This window comes from Carassius auratus, chromosome 4, assembly GCF_003368295.1.
Source record: "Carassius auratus strain Wakin chromosome 4, ASM336829v1, whole genome shotgun sequence".
NCBI lineage: Eukaryota > Metazoa > Chordata > Actinopteri > Cypriniformes > Cyprinidae > Carassius > Carassius auratus.
This window is the reverse complement of record NC_039246.1, coordinates 12809179-12832537: the sequence shown is the minus strand read 5'-3', so window position 1 is coordinate 12832537 and position 23359 is coordinate 12809179. Positions and strand designations below refer to the sequence as shown.

Here is a 23359-nt window from a genome sequence, read left to right as displayed (position 1 = left end):
AGGACCGGAAAAACTGAGTGGAAGTACAAAGCAATCACAATGCAGTGTAAAAATGGGCAAGTTAAAATAGTGTGTTGTGTAACTCGCTGTGTGATTGTCTGCATTTGTCAGTGGTTGGTATATTCATTTATTTTATCATTTTATTTGATCTGATCATAAGTAATAAATAAATAAATAATCTATCATTAAAAAAAACAAACAGTTATTTAATCAACATTCCAAGTACTCCCACAGGACAAGTTAGTATTTTTTAATCACGTTATCTTATATTTTGGTGTTTGTCAATCATTTTCTCTTCCAAAGACATCATTTGCATTTTGACAAAACAAAATTTAACAAAGTTAACTGTGGAACTTTCATCTCTGCTATAGGCCTATCTCAGTATTCATTTAGCCTGAGGTGGTACGATGCAGTTTATTAACAATAAACACATGATACAATGTTACCAACAACCTTATCAAACTGGAAGATACACCTGTTTAATAGAATGACCCAAAGGATAAATGATGCGTTTTTAAAGTAGACTCTCCCATGGACTGCATTGCCCTCTAGTGGTTCTAAATTGTGTGACACACTTTTAATCATTAATAGTGATTAGTGGGTCAGCATTGCGCTCTTTTGCAATATATGCTGTGATTTCTTAATACGTTCTAAGATAGAACCTTCTTTATATTCTTCTGTAGGTATATCATTTGAACTCATGTTAATAGTAACACAGCAGATGAACTCACTGGAGGTTCATTACAGAACTCACTAAATGAATGAAATTTAAGCATTATTTTTTTTTAAGTATTAAATGCTAAATTATTAAATGCTAATATATATATATATATATATATATATATATATATATATATATATATTAAATAAAAAAGTAACGTACATTTTTTTTAACTATTGTCTTGCAACTTTTGATTTATTCATTATTCACGCAAAAATGGAAATTTGCTGAAAATGTAAATGAATGGGTGCCGTCAGAATGAGATTCCAAACAACTGATAAAAAACATAATCTTTATCAACTCATCTTGGATGACCTGAGGGGGAGTACATTTTTGGGTGAATTTGTTCTTTAACAACAAAATTCCTTGAGACCATGCTATGTTGTAACATTGAAATACAAAGTTGCACTGATTACACTGATCTCATTTTTAATATCTGGCAGATTAAAGGACACACGTATATCAAAGGCACTGATTTGTTGCCGTAGGAACTTAATTTGTCCTTTGGTGCCATCTGTGATTGTTCAGAAACCTCTTTGTACTCAGCATGCTTCAGTTTCCAACTGTTGTTAATCCAGCATCTTAGATTTAAGCCGCCGTATTAGCCGCCATTTTGATTCTGATATGTTATATTTATGCTCTAAGGCAAGAAAAAAGCAGAAGAATCAATTAGTAAACATCATTATCCTCATCCAGTTACTAAATAGCAAGTAACACACAGTAGACAATCTGAACGTCAAGGCTTAAAGATGTCAATTTATTAATAAACCAGTAAGCAAGGCTGAAAAGAAACCAGTGTTGAGTTCCATAAGACAGCATAGCAGGACTAAATCAGTGCAAGCTGACCATGTACATGAGCAGTACTAATACATGTTGCTAGTAGCCTGTGAGTTTCTGTGAGCCCCACACAGTAAAGACATTCGGAGCAACAGGCTAATGTGTCCAGAGACAAGAAGGGAAATGATAGTGAGGGTAAATAAAGAGAAAATGATGTAGAGGAATGAATTAAGTGACTGTGAGGACGCAGCCTCCTGATTGGACGTGAGGTTTCAAAGCTTTATGACATCACAGCCTCTTTTCTGTCTGAACAGAAGTTCTCTTCCTGAATGAAGTGGTCGCCTGAATTCGGAATAGAATACTAGCATAATACACTGTTAAAAAATATTTTTTTAAAATCATAGTTGCAAATAAAACAAAGACTATTGGATTATGTTTTACAAGAGAAAACTAGTTCAAAATTTCACATTTAGTTGCCTTTTCTTTGTAATTTTGTGAAATTTACTTCCAACTTCTGAGTGAAAATAATTTCTACACTAATTTTTTTCAGTGTATTCATAGTATTTTTGATCAAATTATAATTGATCAAAAATAGCATATATACTACTCTCACTATTTCTAAAGTACACAGTATGCACATTTTCATTATTAGGTTGCATACTACACTGAAAAAGATGCATGTAGAACTTTTTACTCAGAAATTTCAAGTAAATTTGTCAATTATATACAGAGAACTGTTAAGTTACATTGAATTTAAAAAAGATATTTTATGAGTAGAAAGACTGAAATCGTATTCACTTCAGCGATCTTTGTTTTATTTACTAATTCATTTTTTTTTCCCTTTGCTTAGTACCTTTTCATTGTATTAGTGCACAATGCACAGTAAACTCAATCCCACAATGCAATGCACTCAACTAACCCTCAGTGTCACAAATTAACCAGATGTAATATCTTAATGTCTCATTATTTGATCAGACTGCCACACAAAATTGGATCAAAAATTCAAAATATACATTTACATTTCTGACACGACTGCCAATCTCTGAATTAAACATTTCTTTTTAAAATAGTACACTATGTAGTATGCTAGTGTTCCATTCTAAACACAGACAATTGTTGGATATGTGAGGTTATAAATCACTTTGATATTTGAATTCACCTTATGCATCTTTTATGCTTTTTTACCAAGACATAATGATAATGCTTTCAGATACATTATATTATTATGATGTGCATGTTATTGATATAAAATGTTATCTTTCCTATTCCATTACATAAAGATTGTATATGTTCATGTGACTGATATTTCTCACTTGCAAATATGCAAATATGCAGACATGATACACTCAAAAATGATGGATGCACATGAGAGTAAATGTAAAAAAAAGTTACATATCTATGGTATTAATGAATAACTATACTGGAATATAAGTCAAAGCATCTAGAAGCCACTAGAAGAAGCAAAATGACATTCCACACGCACATTAAGATCTTTTGGCCAGGAGCCAATCAGCATTCATCATGATGCTCAGGTTTTTTGCAACCTGAACTGTGATTGGATGACTGCATATTTGGTGCATGTATTAGCCAATGATTTCAAGAATCCTCCTGAGAAACGACAACGATTTTTTCTGAGAGTTTGTCGTAAGGGCGTTAGCATATATAATATAGTCTGAATCATTTTGCATTTCTGATTTTAATAAATACACTTTTCATAAGCGCCTTTGGGATATGGAATAGCTCTGTACAATGTGCAAATGCAACAAGCACTGTGCTTACACTTTGGACTAGCACTGCTGATGCACTGTTTATACAAATACACACGTGAAAAAAAGGCCTCTTAGTACTGACCGTGTATCTGTACTAAGAAGTAACTTTTGAGTTAATAAGGAAAGCATTGATGAGCAAGAGATGGTGGAGATAGAGAATCTGGATGGGGAATGTCCATCAGGTGACATTAAGCACAGCAGGTGAACTGATTGGTTGGTTGGTTGGTTCTTGAGCAGTTAACAGATAGTTCTGTGTCGCTTCCTCACAGGGTAAAGTCAAAGGTCAGGTCAGACTTTGCCATCTTCTGTCGGTAAACAGCATCAAACTTTTCATTCATGGACACAGTGAAAATGTCCTTCCAAAGCCCAACACGACCTGAAGCAGATGAAAACAAGAGTTTTCAGAGCAGTTTTACACTTTTTTTTTAAGCATTTGTGGAATAATTTGTTTTAGCGAAGAAAATAATTAATCTCTTAGCTGTATTTTTAAAAGCACTGTAATTCAATCTTTCAACTTACTGTAAATATTATGCACATAATGCTAACTTTTATATGATACAACCAAGGATACCACTTACAGGAATTACATCAATAAGACATCCAAATAGTATTCAAATATATAAATGTAGACACATTTACAGCTCATAAAATAAAAAATAAAAATTGCCTAGCCTAATAATTTGTTTTATCTTAAGTGTATCAACAAAAATATAAGCTTAGTTCACATTTCTGCGTCATACCCTCCAGAAAAGTGGACCAGCCCAGTATTATTTTACCATTATATTTTATTTTATTTTTAATTTTTTTGACAGTCAAACCCAGAACACTCCTTAAAGACTTAACCTCACCCAGACTCACCTTTCTTACACATTTTCCATCTTCATGTTCGCAGTATATCTTCATCTACACTTAAATAATAAATCCCTACTGTATGGAGTGAGATCTTTCAGCATCATGCCAAGCCAAGAATCCATGCACTAAAAGAAAAATGAACAAGACACAAGAAAACAACAACAAAACCAAACTAAAGTGCAAATGATAACATAATCTAAAATCAAATAAAAATAAATTAACAGCACAAAGACGTCAAACCGCAACGGAAATTTCCACAGAAATAAAGATGCACCACACATATTCCCCACATGATGGCGCTGCCCAACAATCCTTCCTTTGTATGAACGATAAGGCACATAAGATTTATCTAAAAGTTATGTCGTCAGTTATACAAGGGGCTAGATATCTGTCTGGCAGACATATACATGCATGTAAAATGTGTTAAAGTTAACTCTCACTTTTGGCCAGCTCTTATTACTGTATGTATCCTTCCTTGGGAATGACTCTTGCCTAAGAAGAAATCTCTAGGAATCCATTTTTATAATTCCTCTAATGAAAGGCTAAATAAAGGTATAGGGTCAGTGTGCTTCCGGTCATGTTTCTCAGGGAACAGAACATGCAGTGGCAGACTTCTAATATTTTTTTTCCCTAGTTTCAAGTGTTTTTTGCTATTTTGTAATGCACATCAAGTTATGATTAATTAAAAAAAATTTTTTTTTTTTTTTCAGTCTTCTCTTTCTTACCCCGGCAGATGGACAAGGCCTCAGAGTTGCTGCACTGCTCGATGAGTTGGTTACAGCTCTCCACCATGCTCTCCAGCTGGGCTTTATCACACGAGATGCCCAGAAAGCGAGCCAGCTGCTCCACCAGGGTCCCCAGATCCTCCAGAGAGAGAAATTACAGGCAGGAAAAGGTGGGGAGACAGAGAGAGTAACAATCATTTGGTTATGTAATCATGACTCATGCCTTGCTCTTACACAGATGGACACATGAAAACATAACTAGCTCACATAATTAACTTTAGTTTTTAAATGATTTCAGGGACCTCGGGTGCACGTGAATTTTTTTTCTACCAGATGTTGTGAATCCAAAAAAAAATAATAATTTGGAAATTGCTAAAAGTATTTTTTTCAAAGCTACCAACTCAAGTATGTGCATCTGTTTATTTCCTGTCAGATTAGTTGCACTGATATACCTTATTTAAATAATAGCTAGTTTCATTAATCATTTCAATAAATACAAGTTAAATAAATGAATTAGATTGTATATAATTGTATATAAATAATGCATACAAACAAAATGAAGAAAATGCACATTTGATTGATTTATTATTTTAGTTTATCATATATGGTACGAGAAAATGATTTTAAATAAGTTTTGATAATCAACGTTTGGAACAACAACAACTTTTAAGAATTTATTTTATTTTATGTTATTTTAGTTTATTATTTATAAACTTTAAATCAATAATGATTCTTTAACATTTAAAAGTCAAACATTTACTTTATATTTAACTTATTTAGTGCTGTTGAAACAACAGAATCAAAGAACAACAGTTTTGTATAAAATAAAATGAATAAGAATTAAATTGTATTATTTTACTTAGTTTATATAATATCCTTTATGTTCAGCAAATAGACTGGCTGTTTAATGAACTACTGACTACTGGAACATGGTGTAGTATTTATATGTTCTGTTTCTATACATTAGTCTATTACATTCACAGGTTATGCCTCTGTCACATGCAGTTTGTGCTTTCCTGCTGGACTCTGAGCTCTCCTAATGACATTACTCCTTAAAGATATGGAAACAACATACTTAAGCAGACTGACAATCAGTGATTACATAACATTCTATCACAATGTCCTTACTTTGTACTGATACTTCGTGGACAAATAGTGGATGTGTGGAGGTTAAAAAGAATCATATAGTGAGAGGAAAAGGATGTTCAAATGCTATACGTGACTGTACTCTAAAGTAGAGTATACTTCAATTTTTAGTAATTGAAATAATGCTGAAATAAAAATATTAGATTAAAATATATATAATATAAATATATAAATATATTTAAATATTAGAACCAAAATAAGTTTGTTGAAGTACAAAAAGTTCTCAAATTGAAATAGAAGTAATAAAAGTGGCAAAAGCACATAACAGAATCGCTAAAATAAACTAAGATTACAAATATTTTGAAAAATCAGAAATTAACACAGATAAAATCTCAAACAGAATAAAAAAACTAAGCAATAAAATTGAGCATTAAATGCTTCCAAATCCATTACAAAAAACATAAAATCAAGAAGGGTAAAGCTCCATACTGTGAATAATATAAACACTGGACACTGCATATACATATAATATGTTGTGTATAAAGTAAAATAAAATAAAATAAGCATGAGGAGAAATTGTGTGTGTGCGTGCGTGCGTGCATGTGTGTGTGTGTGTGTGTTGTCAGTCAGTACCTTGTACATATCCTCATATTTCAAGAAGAGAACATTAGAGTCCATGCGATGGTCCCAGAACTCCTGAACATGCTCAAACCAGGAGCCGTATCCCACTACAGGGTCATACATACATGACACAAAAACAAGATTAAGACACTTTCCTCTTGATCAAACTTGTCATTTTTGTGTCAAATGTGTCTCACTCACACTTGTCGTTCATAAATCGCCTGCAGAACTCCTGGAACGTTCCCCGGTAGCTCATGGTTCGTAAAGAGCGATGGAACTGGTAGTAGGACACCACCAGGTCTTTAGGGTTCCTGGCCATGTAGATCACCTAGAGGACATGCATGATGGGATTGAGTGAAGGCATATTCATACCAAAAATGATACTCTTTTCAAAGATCTGTTCACAGCTTAAAGCATAGTGGTAAAAAGTCTAATATTTTTTATTATTCACTACTATTCTATTCTTATGTTCACTAAGGCTCTATTTATTTGATCGAAAATAGTAATATTTTGAAATTATTTAAAATAAGTGTTATAATATATTTAAACATTGTCATCAGCCTTTACTCCAGTCTTCAGTGTCACATCCTTCAGAAATCATTTAATTTGCTGATTCTGTGCTAAAGGAACCTTTCTTGTTATTATCAATATTTTTTGTGGAACCTGTAATACATATTTTTCAGGATCCTTTGATGTATAGAAAGTTCAAAGAACTGATTTTTTTTTTAAGTAGAAATCTTTTTTTAACATTATGAATGTCGCTACTGTCAATTTTGGTCAGTTTAATGGAAATCAGTTTCATGAATTGTCCTTAATGGACAGTCGGAGGTCATGATTAATATGTTTAGTGTGTTTTCCAGCTGACCTTGCCTTCTCCATTGTGCATGGCTGTGGGCAGGAAACGATACGGCAGGTGGCTTTTGATCAGACGAGGAGAGGTCAGTTCCTACAGAAACACAAAACTTTATCAGTCCAAGAGGTCAGGAGCAAAATAAACATCATTCCCATGCTGAAGTTTCAGTAAATATGTGCGTGTGAGAGATTTAACACCTGGATGATCTCCAAACCCGGCTGTGGATATTCCAACACAGGAAGCTGCTCATCAATATTCATGAGCCCGATCTCATCTGGGTCAGCACCCTGACTCACCAGATACACCACCTCCTGTAACAAACTCGTACCTACGTGCATGAGATAAAGAAAGCAAAGTTGTTTTGGATGAATTATTGATGGTAAAACGATGACTTTGCCAGATGCACTTAACTGTAAACACATCAATATAGCCTGGCCTGCAACATCAATGATTTAAAACCAATTTTTTTTTTTTAAGCATTTGTTTTTTTCAGTTTTGATCACCACAGCTAACAAGGAGCAACCCAGATGCTCCTATGCTTCACAGAACATGTTGAGTTTATTGGGTGAGGAGCTAAAATGACGTCTTGCCCCTGATTTTGGGCTCTCCATTTTATAAGAGCTTTGGCATTTTTTATGCGTTAATTGTTTTGTCAGGCTTCTCCTTTTTAAACTGCCCAACAGTAAAATGGTGATTTGATTATACAGGGAGCCATGGTAATGAAATTTCACCCTGCTGCATCAAACGTTTTGGGTACATGCCCTGATATTTATATCTTCCACATTCTTCGCAGTGTTCCCTGCAAATCTAACACATCAACATTATCCTTACATGCAGGAGTTAATGGAGGTATGCACTGAAAACATCTAAAGGACCTCCTACAGAAATCATAGATTTTTTTATATTTTTCTTTCAAATAATATTTATTTGTTTTTAACTTATTTTTCGAAGTTAATGTCAGTTAGTTCAGACATTTATAAAAGGGTATTTTGTTCATTTGCTGTTAATATTCTTTACACGCTACTGATCAACAGGAACACGACACATTCTAAGAAAACCTTTCAAGAAAAATTTTAATTAGCCTTAACAAATGAATTGTAATGAATCTGGTTTAAACACATGACTACCATTAAACCTTTGACAAAGGAGCCTTTAAACACCAACAAGTCTTATTTGGATGCTCTGAAAATCATGAAAAATGCAAGTTTGTAGACTGTACACATATATCAATTACACTGATCTTTTTTTCTCACTTTTTTGTATCGTATGACTGTTGAGGCATATCAGTTTCACTTCTTATTTTTTGCCCATTTCAGATGAAACTACTTCTGTTTAGTTGAGGAGAAGCAATTATACTGCCACCTCAGCAGAACTCTTATTTGTTGACTACATAAGAGTACAAAACAAAGGTAAAATACAAGCATGACCTTGAAATTATATATTATAAAGAGCCTCTTTCACTCTCATTCAGCAGTTTTGATTACTCTTGGCTGGCATGAGAGCACACATAAGCTCAATTAAACACGTATGCCAACTTTAACATGAACAATATGCATAGAAATATCTATAGAAAAACAACCCAACTAGGGCTTGTCCTTTTAAGTTAGGTTTAATAATCTTGATTTGCTGCACAGAAACAGTCTTGTGTAAGCTACTTTAAAGATCTGGAACAAATTGAGATTTTAAGGGCATGACAACGAATACAAGGCGGTTTTATCTTTCAGGATGATGATGACATTTGATTTTAAATCAGTTTTCAAGAAAACACATCATCGGGGTCACATGACCCTCTGGCTACTTCCTCCCACTGGACTGCAAAACAAAATAAAGCCACATCAAGTGAAAAGGTGTCTTGCAACCACAACTGGTGCTCTAACAAAATTTCCCCGAATGATAATTTTTATTTACACTCAATTTATATATTTACAGGCATTATATATAGGAAATATCAAAATGTATTGAAATACATTTGTTCAGACAGTTTAAAATTATGAAAATGTTTAATGTGGACAAAATAGAGCTTAATTGTTTCATAAGAAGCCTGAGAAATATCAAGCATGTAATATTTGACACTGCCATTCCCATAACAACGATCAGCAAGGCAATGTCTGTTTACTCCGCAGATTCGACTGCCAGTCCACCGTGTGACTCTATTGACCTGTCATCCATCACAGTCCGCTGGAGACACACATTTTAGTGTGTAACACTCAGTAGAGCTCGGCCTTACCTCGGCGCTCCAAACTCAATTACACCAATGCTGGTGCGACACAACGTCCTCTGCAAAGCCAAGCGATTTCAGACCCTCACGCTATCATTCTTACTGTCCTGCTGTCTGTTGAACTCTCAGTTCATCTCTTCATAACCACACAGTGGTATCTGTATCATGTTATATAAACAGCCGCATCCATGTAGACATCTCGTGACTGAACTAATGTTGTTTAGGTCTAGGGAGGTTTTCTTACTAACTTTACAATGAGGTTCCATTTGTGAACATTATTTAACATTAACAATGAGAAATAATTCTAAAGCATTTATTAATCTTAACCAATGTTAATTTCAACACATACATTACTAAAATTAAAGGTATTTGTTTTCATTATTTAAAGGCCCTGAGCTGAAATGAAGTAACAATGGACAGTTGTATTTTTATTAACAAACATTAAAAGGAACAGACCACCCCAAAAAATGAAAATTTGCTGCCATTCAATATGTAGAGGAGTTTGTTTCTTCATCAGAGCAGATTTGGAGAAATTTAGCATTACATAACTTGCTCACCAATGGATTCTCTGCAGTGAATGGGTGCCGTCAGAATGAGATTTGTCAGAAAGAAGAAATTCATCATTAAGGTCTTTAAATTTTAGCCTATCATTTCTGGCCAAAATATCCATATTCCATAATAACACTTCCTCTAGTGAAAAATGTGTCCTCTCACATCAAAATCTCCCAAAGTATTTGTTTAGAACTGTTTTGGACTGTTTCTGCTAGTAAATGGTGCTTGATATGTGCATATTTCTGACTTTTGCTCTGTAGTAGGCAATAGTATGCCTAAAAAACTTGAATTTACAGTTGTAAGCAACAGTTTGTAGATAAAAACGTCTTGAATGGCCTTAGGGTGAGAAAACTTTCAGCAAATTTTCATTTTGGGTGAATTACTCCTTTAACAAAGTGAATTGCTCATTATTTGTTCATTTGAGTTAATATGCACTAAAGTAATGAAACCTTAATATAAAGTTTTACTGTTTTCCTTTTGGTTTCTCATGTTTAAGCAGGTGAGAAAGCAATAATATATCAATAAATATTTTATGCATATGAACAATCCAGCCTAAATTGCTTTTTTCATTACAGGAAACAGATCTGTAAATATACATTTGTTTTCAGCTGACTTATTACACAAGTAAATCGACATAGCAACAAGCATGCGTGGGAGAGGGATTGATGCATCCATCCTAATAGGAAACAGCGCCCCTGCAGTGAATGAATACGTGTGGGCATGCAAACATTTCACCTTGCTTTGTTTTTAATTTCACATCAACACACAATACAAACACTCCCACTTCTGATTTTTCATTTGTGTCGACCACAGATCACAATATGTCTAAAAATATAATTATTTTAATCAAACTCATCTGTTTCATATAGGCCTGGCTCAGATGCACGACTCTCAGGGAGGACTGGATATGATTAGGTGGGCCAGGCTGCTTTCATAGGACTTTGAAAATGCTTATTTTAAATTAATAATATTACCAATGTCATGCAGGCTGTTGATGGACCATCCATAAAGGTAAACATGTATTTATCTGTCTATAATTTAGAAAGTGCTATTTTACTTAAACAAGCATACTATATAAATATGCATATATATGTTTAGGTTTTTGCATTTATTATATTAACAAGACATCTTAAACGTGTTGGCAAAATTCTAAATCATATTGTCTACAAACAAATATGTAAATATGCAAAACAAAAGTGAGGTGCAGTGATGCTAAAGATCTCAGATCATCCTTTATTTTGGTAAACACCTCAAATACATGCATCCTCTATATGAAGGAAAAGCTTGCACATGTAAGCCGTATTCTGACGTGTGCGTTTTAATACCTGATTTGGGGTATGTAACGATCCATATGTCGCTACTTCTTAACGAAAAGTTGGCGATCTCGTCCATCTTGCCCCTGCAGAAAGGAGGGAGTCGAACTCCATGATACTCGAAGTATTTGCTTTCGTATTCAATCGGGGTGCTCGGCGTGTCCACCTCGCTTTCCGCCATCGTTTTAAACGATTACAACACGAAAGGCTTGAAGGGATTGATTTTTAAAAAGATTTGGGGAGAAGAGGACGCATTTGATATCCAGCAGCCTCTGATTGTTTGGCAAAGACGTGCCGCTTAGCGTTCGCCTTGACCTTCAGCCAATCAGGAGGAGGAGAGATGATGTAATGGGATTCTCTCAGCATCAGCACCAGTCGTCTGGGCGGTTCCTCGAGCGGGCCGGATGTTCATCGCATATGTAAATAAACAACACGTTTCTAAAAGTTAAACTATAAAGATGTCGTTGCTAACTGAGGAAAATGAATCCAATTTTGCATTAATGCTATAATCTGTTTATCACGTTTGTCTGCTTTCCCATAACCATGACATGGCATTTACATTTTAATTGATAAGTCATTAGCAAATATTGCATTGTGGATATAGACTGAAATATGAATGGGTAATAGCCACGTAGCTATAGTAGTATAAAATCAAATAGCCTATATGTGTATGTATTTTAGCACTTATATAATGCAGACCAATGTTTGTTATAAATGAATATCAAATTATAGTGTTAAACACGAATAACGTTGAGTGTCTCGTAGTAGAAAAATAGTAAAATCTTACTGATTTTTCCCACACTGAAGTCAATTTACTGTTGGAAATATACTTGTTTAAATCTCCTCATTACAAGTATTTGGTACATGAATAATTAATAATCTGCTCGTGGAAGCTTTAATTGTTTTAAATGTCATCATCTTAAACAATTGTGATTGGGCTGTCACGACGAATCTTGAGAAAAGTAGCACTAACCACGTGACAACGTTGAACAGAATATATAACAGTTTATATACATCACGTGTAAGCCCCGCCTTTTTTGGAATTTGGTAACAAAAAAGTTTCTGTTTCTACGCGACCTGCGACAACTTTCCCATTGGCTCCAGTGCTAACACGACAGTAACAACCCCTCCTGCACAAAGATAGTCAAACACCTTTACAGAAGGTATGATATTAGTTCCAGCGCGAGCAAGAGCAGACTGAGACTTTGCCGCAGTCATGTTTGATCTAAAATTAGAGGGAGGCTGGAATCTCTCGTTCGCTGGATGCGGCTTTTTAGGGGTCTATCACATCGGTGTCGCGAGCTGTCTTCTGGAGCAAGCGCCTTATCTGATCCGTGGGGCCACTAAGATCTGTGGAGCCTCTGCAGGAGCTCTCACTGCGTCCGTGATCACTACCGAGGCATGTTTAGGTATGAAGATCACAACACGTTTGTGTTTCAAAACCCTGACTAGATGGTGCTCAAAAAGGCTGTTTTTGTGTAGACAGCTTGCTAGGTTTTTGAGTCGATCTTCTGTAGTATCCTCTGGTGATTAGGGGACTTTTGCATTTTCTTCCTTTAAGTAAATATTTTATTGTAACTATAACCATATTTAGGGAGGTGCTTAAATATAGAACCTCACCAGTGTTTTACGACTAATATTTTTATGTGTAGCTTACAGATATATTTAGCTTTTTTTTTTCCTCAGATAGCTTACTCAAAAGTTTTTTATTTTTACATTATTTATACATTATGAACAAACTGTGGCAACTTATAATGCAATAACAGTTCATAAGGTAATACCAGCACATAATTTAAAACAATTGTTATTATGTTTACAGTATCATAATTATCTTTCAATTTAATAATTTTGAGCACAAGACAATCATAGTTTTTTTTTTTTTATCAGGGTTATTATGCTACATTGTGATTTTATTATTTTTTTTTATATAAAAAGCTTACTAATTATGTGATTATGACATGCTTAATTTATGACATGCTTAATTTTTGAGATATAGGCCTGCTTTCACAGACAGGACTTAGACTAAGCCAGGATTAGGCCATAGTTCAATTAGGACATTTAAGTAATTTTTATTGCTCAGATTTACATTTTAGTCTGACATTAGGCTTAGGCCTTTCCTGTGAGACCAGGGGATAGTCAATTAAATGGTTGTTATAAAAACTTGTTAATATTCTACACAAATGTATAGGCCTAATGTATTTATAATTTTGGCAATATGATTAGACGGTTTTATCTTTCTGATATAAATGTCACATAACTGACACATTCTTCCCTGGCTGTTATACCGATGATTTCTCTGGTTAAAACCGCTTATAATCACAGAAATGATGTGTGATTGTAAGTTGTACTTTATTTTTATCCTCTGATGTACATTCACATTATAATTTGTATTAAAGTGAAGAATTGTTCATTTAACTTGTGCTCCGTGTTGCCGTTGCCTGAGGCAGAAAACACAATCTGTCCCAGACTACATTAGACTTTGGAAACTTTTATTCGTTTTTTTCAAATGTGTTCAATAAAAAATTCAAGGACATATAATTGAGTATGGGCAAAACTGAATTGTTCCAAGCAATAATTTTGATCAATTAAAATATATTTATATGATGTCATTGTGATCATACCACAGACATTACCTGAGATGTTAAAGTCCACATGAAATCAAAATTGACAATATTTATTTTGTTAGTGCACATTGCTAGTCTTAAAGTATAATTATATAATTATGACAATATTACAATATTTTCGGTCAGTTTATAATGCAATACATTTATTATAGTGTAATAACTGTTATTACATTATGAGCTCAAGATTTTATTACACTTTGAGAAAATTATGATATTGTGAATATTTTATAACAATAATAATGAAATAATACATTATGTGCAGGTATTACATTGTGAGTTGCTACAGTTCTGTAATAGTCATTCATTTATTATTCTGATAAAGAAATACAAAATTATATTCAAAAAAAATATTAATGTAACAAACCACTCAAATGAGTAAGTACCTGTCAACACCATTGCTTTTGAAGCAGTTTTTGAAGCAGTGTTATTTTAGTATTATTTCTATGCTATTATATTATTTATTCAGAATTATGGGTAGGAAAGGTGTGTAACAAATACAATTTATTTCATTTATCAATGTATTAATTTATTGATTCATATTTTGAATCAGATTTAGGTGTATATTTTAAGTTTTCATTTTGATTTCAGCTAAAAATTAATTAATTTTGTTACACGCACTCTTCAAATTTGTTTGTTTGTTTTACATTCCTATATTGCTTTGAAATATGTTTAGCCATTTTAGTATTATTTAGCATTTATTTTAGTTAACTTATTTATTTAATGACCTCAAGTTTCAAGCCCAAAATATTCGAACTATGCTATCTGAATTTTGCTGTAGCATTTCATTTTATAGCTGATCCTCAGGGTGTGTGATCCAGCAGCTGCTTGGTATTTAAGCAAGACTGCGAGGAAGACCATTGGAAAGTGTAGACATGGGTCACTGGGTTTTCTTGTTGCAGTATTGAACCAAGAACTGTAAATTGTGCTGTTGTTTGTGCGTGTCTGTGTGATATCTGCATGACTTCATTCTTTCACTTTCATGTAATATCTGAGCTAGAAAGATAATTCAGACTCTAATCAACCTTTGGTTTATTACAGGTTCAGAGATTGTGTGTATTGCCAAGATTAAAGATAAAAAAAAAAAGTTTAATATATCTGCATTTTCTGTCAGTGTTCCTGACTTCCTTTTCATCTTGCCTGTGTATTGCTTAGTTCATTATTTGTGTCTGTCTCTTTCTACTGATGTAGAGAAATGTTGTGAAGAGGTCATCAATGTTGCCAAGGAGGCACGGAAGCGTAATCTGGGCCCTTTGCACCCAACATTCAACATAGTCAAAGTGATACGTGAAGGCCTGTATCGCGACCTGCCGTCCGATGGACACATGCTGGCCTCTGGTCGACTCTGTATATCCCTCACACGTGTTATGGACGGCCAAAATGTCCTGTTGTCAGACTTCAGCTCCAAAGATGAACTCATCCAGGTTAGAGCATCACCTTACCATAGAAACAGTTTATTATTCTGATAACCCATGTTTATATTCTTTCATCTATGATTTAATGGGGCCATAACATGACATCACATTATATACTTCATATTCATAAATTCTCTATAAAAAAAAATGAGGTCGTAACATTTTATTAAAGGAGTTCCTAAGAGTCATCAGCCAAAACCTCTTGCATGTTAATTTATTAAATACTGTGGTTATAGCTATCAATAAGACCTCAAGTTAACACGTCTAATCATGTTTAAATCCACAGAATCAGGTTTCCCATAGAAGCAGTGCAAAATTGCAATTTTTGGAATTTGGATTTTAAATAACTGCTAGTTTTTCACTAAAATATACATTAAAAATGTATTTAAAAAATGGTATAGAGAGGGAGCGAGAGTTAATTGAAATAAAGGAGAAATAAAATAAAATTCATAAAAAATATTTAATGAAAAGCTCAACTTAAACAAAACCCTACAAATTAGAAATGTGGCTTTATTAAAATAAAACTGAAGTAAAAATTAATAAAATAAAAATAAAATAAAGCTGAATATTTATAAAAAGTAATAAAAATACAAAAGCAAAATATACACATAACTTAAAATTCAAATGAATATAAATAAGAATAAAAGCTAATTCAGAATATTAATAGAAATACTGTAATAGTATATAAATAATACTAGAGTGTCTTAACTTTGTCTTTGTTTTGCATCTGTGTTGCTCACTCTATTTTTGCTTTCTGCTTTCTTTTCATTCCCAGGCTCTTATTTGCAGCTGTTTCATTCCTGTATATTGTGGTTTAATTCCTCCTGCCTTCCGTGGTGTGGTAAGTATCAAAGTTAATAACTTTAAAGCCAATCCATGAGGCATTGTATGAGGTGACACGGCTGGGCAGTTGGATTATTTCACATGGGAGAATTAGGATATTGCAACAAGTTCATTGCACTTCAAAGAATTCAGTCACTGAGGCAAAGTGAACTACCACTGGCCTCAATAAGAGAATTAAATACACTAATTGCTTTGATCAAGATTTTCTTGTAGAGCTGTTACTGAGTGTGTCTGAATGAACACACCCTCGACTCCATAGCCTGTACATTGTGTCCTTGATCTTTAGAAAGGGGAGGAGACTTCTAAGCATAGAAATATTTGAGAGGTCAAATAGTTCAAATAAAGGTTCAGCTCTGTTTGTATTAACATTTATAATCCAGTAGGGTTCATTATTAGGTTACTATATGGAATAATTGTTTCATTACTTAATTAGGTAATACAGATGATACTTTATTCATACACATGCCAATAACTAATCATGACTTACATTGAAAAATTAAACCCAGATTAATGAATCTATCAAAACTTTAAGTAGATTAGGCTTTGACTAAAGTGGTCCATTGAGTAACGTTTGGCTGTGAAGTTGGTCTATTAAAATCACAAATAAAGGCTGTTATTATGCAAGTCTTTTGGTCTGGACACACCGCCACCTTACTGCTGGTCAGTCCTGATTTCTACTTATATTTTCATATTAGAAGTATTTGTATTTTAGAAAAAAAATGTGTACTACTACATATATAAAGACTTAAAAGAGTGTAACAAAAATTGTATATCCGTTTTTTTATGCATACACATATCTCTCACTTTTTCTTTCTGATCAGCGCTATGTGGATGGTGGGATCAGTGATAATCTGCCCCAGTCCGAGCTGAAGAACACCATCACCATTTCTCCATTCTCAGGAGAGAGCGACATCTGTCCAAAAGACAATTCCACCAGCTTCCACGAACTGCGTTTCACAAACACCAGCATACAAGTCAATCTAGACAACATGTACAGACTGAGCAAAGCATTGTTCCCCCCAGAGCCTAAAGTAAGAACACCAAACACACACACATTCACAAGTGAGGTAAGAGTGGTGTACATGAGCTGCAGCGCAGTTACACGATCACTGTCTGCATTGTGTATTCAGCCTTTAAAAACCATGCTGTTAAATGCTGCTCTGTCCTTCAGCCCATTAATGCATGGAGAGATCCAAGCAGATGAAGTCTTTCGGTCCAGTTAGATATATATATATTATATTCCATTGTGTCACAACATATGTCTTGAAAAAAATGTTTTTCTCCATCTAAATTAACATGGGGTCAAAGGTCACATTGACATGACGTCAATACGCAATAGATAAGATCAGATAAAAAGATGGTGCTGTGGTTTTACACCTTTAGAGCAGAAACTTCAGTCTTCAGATTTCCTTTTGCAAATACCAGCTCTTGGAAAAGAACACTTGGTACCAAAAAAAAAAAAAGATATATCCTTGCATAAAAAAAAATGCTGAGAATTATTTTCCATCATCCTATAAACATCTTTTAATCATAACAAGATGTACCTTTATATGTCAAATTTAAAAGAAGATACTACATCAATAGAAAAGTATGAATGATATTAATAATAATAAAAGAGAACTTGAGATAAGAGTAACATAAGACAGTCATATGAATATAATGTGGAGTAACTTTCATCCTTTTACGTTACGTGACACTCAGCATGACCCATACTCAGAATTCATGCTCTGCATTTAGCCCATCCAAAGTGCACACACACACAGCAGTGAACACACACACACACACTGTGAACACACACCCGGAGCAGTGGGCAGCCATTTATACTGCGGCACCCAGGGAGCAGTTGGGGGTTCGATGCCTTGCTCAAGGGCACCTAAGTCGTGGTATTGCCAGTCCGAGATTCGAACCCACAACCCTAGGGTAAGGAGTCAAACTCTCTAACCACTAGGCCCCAACTTCCCATAACTTTTAATTTGTTGTGATCATTTCTTTTATTTCTGTTTGGTTTTAAATGAGTTAAGTATAGTAAGAAAATCCCTGTAGTGTTTGACCTACAGTATTTACAGTATTTTAACCCTCATAATGTGTTTTCATTTTTTTGTCCAGTCATATAATATGTCTTACTGATCAGAGATTATGCACCTCAGTTTTTAAGTTAACATTGGCAAAATGAGCTCAGATCAATGAGGCCTATAAGCAATCATTTCCAAAAAAGACTTACAAACCTGTGCTTATTGAAAGAAAACAAGTTGATAAAAAGATTGAATCTAAGCTGTGGTGGTAATATAGAGTAATGAGAAATTTAAAAGCAATTTTTAAAAGGCCGGTCATTTCTGACCAGGAAGCTTGACACAGCACAATAACTAATTAAATCATATCTATCACACAATAAAATGTGAGTGCATGTGATTGGCAGGTGCTGGCAGAAATGTGTCAAAGCGGGTATAAAGACGCCCTCCGATTTCTCCAGGAAAACAGTGAGTGCTCTATATTTCTCATGTCACTTTATCCCTAATGCTCGTTTATGCGTTATGTCAAATATGATATGTGCTGCGGTTTAGAAGAAACGGTGATGTCTCTTTATAGACTTGCTACAGGCAGCATGTCCAAGAGCAGACGTGGCTTTGATTCAGACCATCACCCCCTGCTGCTGTCCAGGCAAAAGGAATCCAGTCATGATGGAAACCACAAAAGAGTGGGTGCTGCAGAGACTCCGCCTCTTGAGAAAACACCACTGGTGGTTGGACGAACAACTTGTCAATAACCTGCCAACCCCCATTAAGAAAGGTAGAGTAAAGGTTTTTGCACACAGAGTCTGAAAGTTTCACACGTTCAAAAAATTAATGCAACCTCACGTTGTGTCAATCACATTTACACACTGCCTCTGAAACTTTCCTCCGTCATAAAGAAAAATTAGGATCAGGTTTGATTTTCTGCTATTTCGTATCTGAAACAAGCATTTTGATAAGAAAGGATGACAAATATATATATAATATATACTTAATTAAATGTACTTTTAAAGCTAAAATAAATGTTAACTTCATACTGTACTATGTGCATGTGTTTGCAGTTTTTTGCGATGCCTGCAGAGAAAAGCACGGCCTGCTGGCACAAGTGTCTGGTTTTCTACCATTACGTGTGGCATCCTACATGCTGATGCCTTACACGCTGCCAGTGGAATCAGCGTACTCTGCAGCTCAGAGGTCGATGTCTTCATTTAACATTGTTTACTAATCAGAACACAATTGTTTTATTAAATGCACTTTTCATACACTACCATTCAAAAGTTTGGAGTCAGTAATCTTTTTAAATGTAACTTTAAATCAGCAAGGTTGCATTAAATGGATTAAAAGAAGGTGACAGTGAAGACATTTGTAATGTTACAAATATTGATTGACATTAATATTTCATATATTGATATTTCAAATAAATGCTGTTCGTTTGAACTTTCTATTCATCAGGGAATCCTGAAAAAAATTATTACGGTTTGCAGAAATATTAAGCAACACAACTGTAAATATTTGAGTGCATGTCACAAATGTTGTATCCAGAGGAGTTCTTAATTTGGGCTGTGTTTGGAAGGTTTTGGGAATGGATCCCAGAAGTCCCTGCAGATGTGCGCTGGCTTGCTGAGGTAGCAGGCGGTGTTTATAGACTGGCATGGAAAGGGACAGCATCAGAGACAAGCAGGTAAAATCCCCCAGGAATTATTTAAGGGGACTATTAAATAAGAGGTTTACTAAAAATGTAAATATGCTGTAAATGTACTCTCCCTCAGGCCATCCAAGATTTAGAGTTTGTTTCTTGATCAGAACAGATTTACGGAAGTTTAGCATTACATAACTTGCTTATCTGCAGTGAATGGGTGCCGTCAAACAGCTGATAAAAAAACATTTAGTCAATTAGAAGACACTTTTATACAAAGCGAGTTACAAATGATGACAAAAGAAGCAATCAAAACCAACAAAAGAGCAATAATATGCAAGTAGTACTAACATAGCACACATAGCAAGGTTATTATATTGTATAAAAACATCTCAATGATCTACAAATAATCCAAACAGTCCATCAATTAAATATGCTTAGATCGGATGTTTTTAACTCTCATTCTGATGGCACCCACAATTTAATTCAATGCTGAAAATCTAGATGTAGGAATTACACAGCAATCTCAAATTTGAATCATTCCAGGTCCATGGATTTATAGATTAGCATAGATATATGAAAAATAAGTTATACCTAGAGTCTAATAAGCAATAAGGGATCAATATTTTTCCACAAAACAGCCAAAATGTCTTGAATGTCGTCTTGTTTATTTTGCAGTGGCGGCCCTCTGAGAAGATGTGCAAGTGAACCACCAATGGTAGATTTACAAATGCCTGTCTCAAACTATGAGCACTTGCCTCATTCTGCCAGCAACCTTGATAGTTACAACTGGACTTCTCCGGATGACTTCAGCTTCCTCTGTCGACCCACGGGACAGTCGCATCAATCATAGACATAAATACCTAGACGCCTCATTGGCCGCTTTGAGCCATTGCTACAATACTTCACCGCATCCGCCATGTTTGTGAGGGCAAGACTGCCTTAAAAATAAATGGAAGTAAATGTGGGAGCTGCATTTTTTTCTGGATAAAAACAGGATAACATTTACATTTATCAACTGATTTCAGAAGTTTGTGATCTACATGCAGATAAAAATAACTTTTCCTCCAGTTATTTAGTTTGGAAAATTATGCATTTTCATAAGAAATTTTGAAAGCTCATACTAATCTTGTTGATTTTGTAGATTGTTTCGGTGTACAATTCTAATGTTAATGTAGCATAATTGTGACATATACATCTAATGTAATTTGAATGTACATTAAATGAAATTAAGTTGTTTCATTGCTTTCTCTGCATTCAATCCCAACATTTTAGCTTTTTTTTGCTTCAGGTCAGAACACAGCTCATTCCATTTGAAATACTGGTAAAAAAAACCCCTAAATAATACATCTTTAAACACTAATAATTTACCATCATTGAGAGAATTTAATACAACCAGTGAATACAGATCAAAAAGTGACACACTGGTAGTCTGCTTTTTATTTTGATAGCACTCTATAGCCTAAAGATAAACTCCACAACAAACAATAAATTAATAGTAAATTATAAAGTGAAATAAATAATCATGAAATGTAGAGTTTTATAATAGTATTTGTGTAATAATTATTAAACAAATTAAGACACAACTAATGACACAACACACAAAACAAATGTGGACACGAATTCCAAATTGTGTTTAATTAATATATAATATATACAAGTAATATATATATATATATATATATATATATATATATATATATATACTCACCTAAAGGATTATTAGAAACACCATACTAATACTGTGTTTGACCACCTTTCACCTTCAGATCTGCCTTAATTCTATGTGGCATTGATTCAACAAGGTGCTGAAAGCATTCTTTAGAAATGTTGGCCCATATTGATAGGATAGCATCTTGCAGTTGATGGAGCACATCCAGGGCACAAAGCTCCCTTTCCACCACAACCCGAAGATGCACTATTGGGTTGAGATCTGGTGACTGTGGGGGGCATTTTAGTACAGGGAACTCATTGTCATGTTCAAGAAACCAATTTGAAATGATCCGAGCTTTGTGACATGGTGTATTATCCTGCTGGAAGTAGCCTTCAGAGGATGGGTACATGGTGGTCATAAAGGGATGGACATGGTCAGAAACAATACTCAGGTAGGCCATGGCATTTAAACGATGCCCAATTGGCACTAAGGGGCCTAAAGTGTGCCAAGAAAACATCCCCCACACCATTTAACCACCACCACCAGCCTGCACAGTGGTAACAAGGCATGATGGATCCATGTTCTCATTCTGTTTACTCCAAATTCTGACTCCACCATCTGAATGTCTGAATCGAAACTCATCAGACCAGGCAACATTTTTCCAGTCTTCAACTGTCCAATTTTGTTGAACTTGTGCAAATTGTAGCCTCTTTTCGAGTGTGTTTTTCAGTCAAAGTTGCTCTTCTATCAGCTTGAATCAGTCGGCTCATTCTGTCACGCGACTCTGTTCTCCTTTTGGGCTTGAACTGTTGGTAAGATTAAGGACATTATTAACTGTCTTTACTGTAAAGTTTACATTTTATTTTTGAAAGGTGAATCTCGCGATAACGGTTATGCAAAGCGGCGTTACATTTTGCACTGCACTGTGTGAGTTGACCAATCATACTGCACTGAGTGAGTCGGCCAATCAGAGCAGACTGCGCTAATGGAAGGAGGGGCTTTGTAGAAAACAACGCGTTTGAGTGAGGCAGGGCATGTAATAAAAATTATGTTTTTTTTTATTTTTTACATATCACACTTTAATTATTGTTATTGAGTATATTTCCCATTATAATCACTTGTCTTGATACTAGTAATTTATAACATATCATATTTTATTAAAACCATATTAATAGTAGACCTATAAATAGTTTTAAAAAATAATATAAATTTTGTTTTTTCAAAAGTTGTTTATTGGTTTATAATAAAGATTTATGCTGTAAATTAATTAAATTAAATGTCTAAAACTTATAAGGGAGAGTGGGGTAAGATTAGCCATTTTTTTTACTTATGTGGTCCTCAAGATAGAGAAAATGATACAGAAATACAATGAAAGTATCTATCCTATCCAAATGAAAGTTTTCCTGTCATTTTAAATGATCAGAATGTATGACAAAGGGTTTAAAAAATATGGTTTCTATATATATAAAGTGTTCCCATGGCTCAGTTTGCCCTGGGTTAGGTGTAAGGTGACCCTGGGTGTAAAATTGACTCTGGGTGTAAAATGACCATCTGACCAAATCTAATTCAAATTAATAACAATATAAAAACTAATTTAATATTTTCCTTTAACAAACAGTCATATTTATTTTCATAAAGTTAACTTTAACAACACAAAACCAAATACAGACTAAACAGAGTTTGTTAACGATTAG

At 34.3% G+C, this 23359-nt stretch overlaps 2 protein-coding genes across 2 annotated transcripts; one reads left to right on the top strand and one right to left on the bottom strand.

Annotated features, from left to right (window-relative positions):
• Positions 1–2352: 2352 nt before the first annotated feature.
• On the bottom strand, positions 2353–11860 carry LOC113058941 (sulfotransferase 4A1-like). Its single transcript, XM_026227192.1, has 7 exons — positions 11500–11860; positions 7602–7732; positions 7417–7497; positions 6753–6879; positions 6564–6658; positions 4845–4983; positions 2353–3643 (listed from the first exon to the last, which is right to left on the bottom strand). The coding sequence occupies exons 1-7, from the start codon at positions 11666–11668 to the stop codon at positions 3531–3533; spliced, it is 855 nt and encodes a 284-aa protein (XP_026082977.1). The 5' UTR covers positions 11669–11860; the 3' UTR covers positions 2353–3530.
• Positions 11861–12547: 687 nt separating this feature from the next.
• Positions 12548–21253, top strand: LOC113058931 (patatin-like phospholipase domain-containing protein 2). Its single transcript, XM_026227184.1, has 9 exons — positions 12548–12896; positions 15300–15532; positions 16299–16364; positions 17188–17397; positions 18783–18843; positions 18953–19153; positions 19437–19569; positions 19949–20056; positions 20690–21253. The coding sequence occupies exons 1-9, from the start codon at positions 12704–12706 to the stop codon at positions 20862–20864; spliced, it is 1380 nt and encodes a 459-aa protein (XP_026082969.1). The 5' UTR covers positions 12548–12703; the 3' UTR covers positions 20865–21253.
• The last annotated feature ends 2106 nt before the right edge of the window (positions 21254–23359 follow it).

What these genes read in the sequence shown, in the direction of transcription:
- LOC113058931 (XM_026227184.1), top strand. Translation starts at nt 12,704, where the DNA reads ATGTTTGATCTAAAATTAGAGGGAGGCTGGAATCTCTCGTTCGCTGGA. An exon ending in CACTACCGAGGCATGTTTAG is followed by an intron (nt 12,897 to 15,299) that starts GTATGAAGATCA and finishes CTACTGATGTAG; the next exon opens with AGAAATGTTGTGAAGAGGTC. An exon ending in ACAGCATCAGAGACAAGCAG is followed by an intron (nt 20,057 to 20,689) that starts GTAAAATCCCCC and finishes TTTATTTTGCAG; the next exon opens with TGGCGGCCCTCTGAGAAGAT.
- LOC113058941 (XM_026227192.1), bottom strand. Translation starts at nt 11,668, where the DNA reads ATGGCGGAAAGCGAGGTGGACACGCCGAGCACCCCGATTGAATACGAA. An exon ending in CGGGTTTGGAGATCATCCAG is followed by an intron (nt 7,498 to 7,601) that starts GTGTTAAATCTC and finishes GTGTTTCTGTAG; the next exon opens with GAACTGACCTCTCCTCGTCT. An exon ending in AATATGAGGATATGTACAAG is followed by an intron (nt 4,984 to 6,563) that starts GTACTGACTGAC and finishes CTCTCTCTGGAG; the next exon opens with GATCTGGGGACCCTGGTGGA.